At 38.3% G+C, this 2,460-nt stretch overlaps 1 protein-coding gene across 2 annotated transcripts; it reads right to left on the bottom strand.

Moving 5' to 3' along the window:
• Positions 1–300: 300 nt before the first annotated feature.
• Positions 301–1,843, bottom strand: LOC118745853 (neurofilament medium polypeptide-like). Of its 2 annotated transcripts, XM_036479520.1 has the most exons (4): positions 1,819–1,843; positions 1,534–1,753; positions 1,346–1,476; positions 301–783 (listed from the first exon to the last, which is right to left on the bottom strand). In XM_036479520.1, exons 2-4 carry the CDS (start codon positions 1,617–1,619, stop codon positions 347–349), a joined length of 654 nt encoding a protein of 217 aa, XP_036335413.1. In that variant the 5' UTR covers positions 1,620–1,753; positions 1,819–1,843; the 3' UTR covers positions 301–346. The 2 variants fall into 2 exon arrangements, with proteins under 2 accessions (XP_036335413.1, XP_036335414.1); XM_036479521.1 differs by having other exon boundaries at positions 301–780; positions 1,534–1,820.
• Between the last annotated feature and the right edge of the window lie 617 nt (positions 1,844–2,460).

The following is a 2,460-nucleotide window of genomic DNA, read 5'->3' as shown; positions in this document are numbered from 1 at the left end:
AAATCGGTTCAAAATTGTCTGAAATATTAAGTTTTTCATTTTTCGAAGATCTGACCTTTGACCCGGTATAGCACCTGTAATATAAGTTTTCACAAAAAAATTATATACCATATTAATGAGAGCAAAAGGCGGACCATGTCTGCATTTTTACTTTTTTTTGCGTTTTACATGCAATAATTAAAAATAATTTTTTACCAAAGGTCTAATTTCGAACTTCGAAGGCCCATATCTCGATTTCGAAGGCTAACTTCGAAAAACGGAGAACTAACTTTTTTTTACTTATGACTTAATCTCTGTAAAAAAAGTTGGTTTGGTCCAATAGCCAGCCGAGTGCTGTACAATTTTATTAATTTCTATTTAAAAATGATAAAATGCCAACTTTTAACTCCTTGTTATCCATGGCTATCTCCCTCAGTGTGTCAGCTTTGCCTTTTTCTATCTTCATCCACTCTTTTTCATTTTCCTCACTCCTCTGAATATGTTGGCTTATCTCCGCTGACAACCCATCAAATTTTTCTAATATTTTCTTCTGTAAAGTGCCCATTGTTTTCTTTCTTTTAGGCTCAACCGCAGAAGCTGAGCTGCTAGGCATTGGCGATGATAGCGGCGGTGACGGTGTGGTTGGCAGACGAGTGAGAGGTGATGACAGCGGCGGTGACGGTGTAGGCAGCGGTGTGGTTGGCACAGCAGGAAGAGGTGATGCCAGTGGTGACGAAAATGTTGGGCTGAGTGATGACGGCAATACTGGGGTCAGTGGTGATGGCTGGGATGCTATGTCGGCTTCTGTTTAAAAGAAAAAAAAAACACAAATAAGAATGAAATAAATAAAATCAGCATTAAATAAATACATATGTGCATATGTGCTTGTATCGAAGTTAAAAAGATAGGGAACGGTTTAGTTATTTGTACATCAATTTTGGGTTGATGTGCAAAACGCGAGACCCGAATAAAAAAAAATAAACCGGGCTGAGCTGTCAAACGCAAAAAGTATAACGAATTATCTCTACAAAAGGTGTTCAGCCCCTCTTCTTCGGCAACACAGAAAGGATAATTGTACTTAGTGAGGATTATAATCCTTTCGCAAAAAATCCCAATTTCTCCTATGTTTAAACAGCTCCCAAGGGGTCTGTGGGGGGATGGGTTAAGTTTTGAGTGGAACATTTGTTTTGAAGCACCACCGTATGTCTGTGCTCGTGCAAAATCGAAGTGTACCTTCGCACTTAAACCTGCAACTAAACGAGCTGTTCTAGCATGTACACAGACGCGTCACTCTGCTACAAAACAAATGTCTCCACTAAACACATTACGGCGTTTAGTAAGGCACATTCCAAAAACGCATACATACCGCTGATGTTTTCAAGCGTCAGCTCGCAAAACATGTTGGCCTTAAATCCACCGATTATCTGGTGCACCCTTGCGTATAAAGGCCACGTTGAGGGTGATCCACCAGAAGGTCCCATAGCCAATTTCTCTTTTCTATTAAAGGATTAAATTTTTAGTGGTTTAGAATATTATTCCTTTATTTCTTCTTACCTGTAGCGTTGCGTGAAGTTCGCCAACTTCACCTGCACATCCCGGGCGCTGTAGTTGTGGCCACACTTTGCCAGCTCGTTCGCCATCTCCGCGTATATGGGGCCATTCTTCCGTGCACCACGGAGATCAGCAACGCGCTATTGCCACAAATCAAGAATGGCCACTTCGCCATCCTCTGCCCAAGCCAGTCTCCTCTTTCTTGGTTTTGGAGGTAATCGAACTGAAATACATACATATGTGTTTTTAATAAACATTACACAAAACCATTTGTGTTTATTTACTCACCATTCAGATTGTTGTGTTAAAATTACATTTTTTTGGGTTTTGTTTGTTTTGGTTCCAATAAGAAAATAATAAATTTATGTCATTATTTTTCTATTTTTGACCAGGTGGCAACACTTATTCAAATATTTTTTGGTGTAAGTGTTTTTAAATATCTTTTTCAAACACCTTTCATTTGATATCGAGACCGTAATACTTTACTTGCATATTTAAATAAATTGTTATTTTTCTGACAGGTGGCAACTCTTTCAAAAGTAGCCAAACTTAACAGGAACACTCTCCGGGTTTCTATAAAACTATCCTGGAAATTTTAACAAAATCAGCTGAGTGGTTTCGGAGTCTATAGGCTGCATAGATACATGCATACACACATACATACATACACCCTTTTTTTATATATACATATAGAAAATTCGTTCCTATGAGCCCTGTAGAGAACAATTGTTCACGAGGGAGCGTGTTAAACTGTGTGTGTTGGAAAAGTTTGTTCGACTGATTACAGAATGGTATTGTCTACAAATTTTTATAGAGAATGATTTCCAAACAACATCACTGTGTAAATTGCAAAAACAAATTTGTAAAAATGTACTAGTCGCGTAATTTAGCGAACATTTGAAAGAACACTTACATGTTGTGGCTATGGCT

This window comes from Rhagoletis pomonella, unplaced genomic scaffold, assembly GCF_013731165.1.
Source record: "Rhagoletis pomonella isolate Grant_MI unplaced genomic scaffold, Rhpom_1.0 Rhpom_scaffold_00009, whole genome shotgun sequence".
Classification (NCBI taxonomy): domain Eukaryota; kingdom Metazoa; phylum Arthropoda; class Insecta; order Diptera; family Tephritidae; genus Rhagoletis; species Rhagoletis pomonella.
This window is presented reverse-complemented; position numbering and strand designations above follow the sequence as displayed.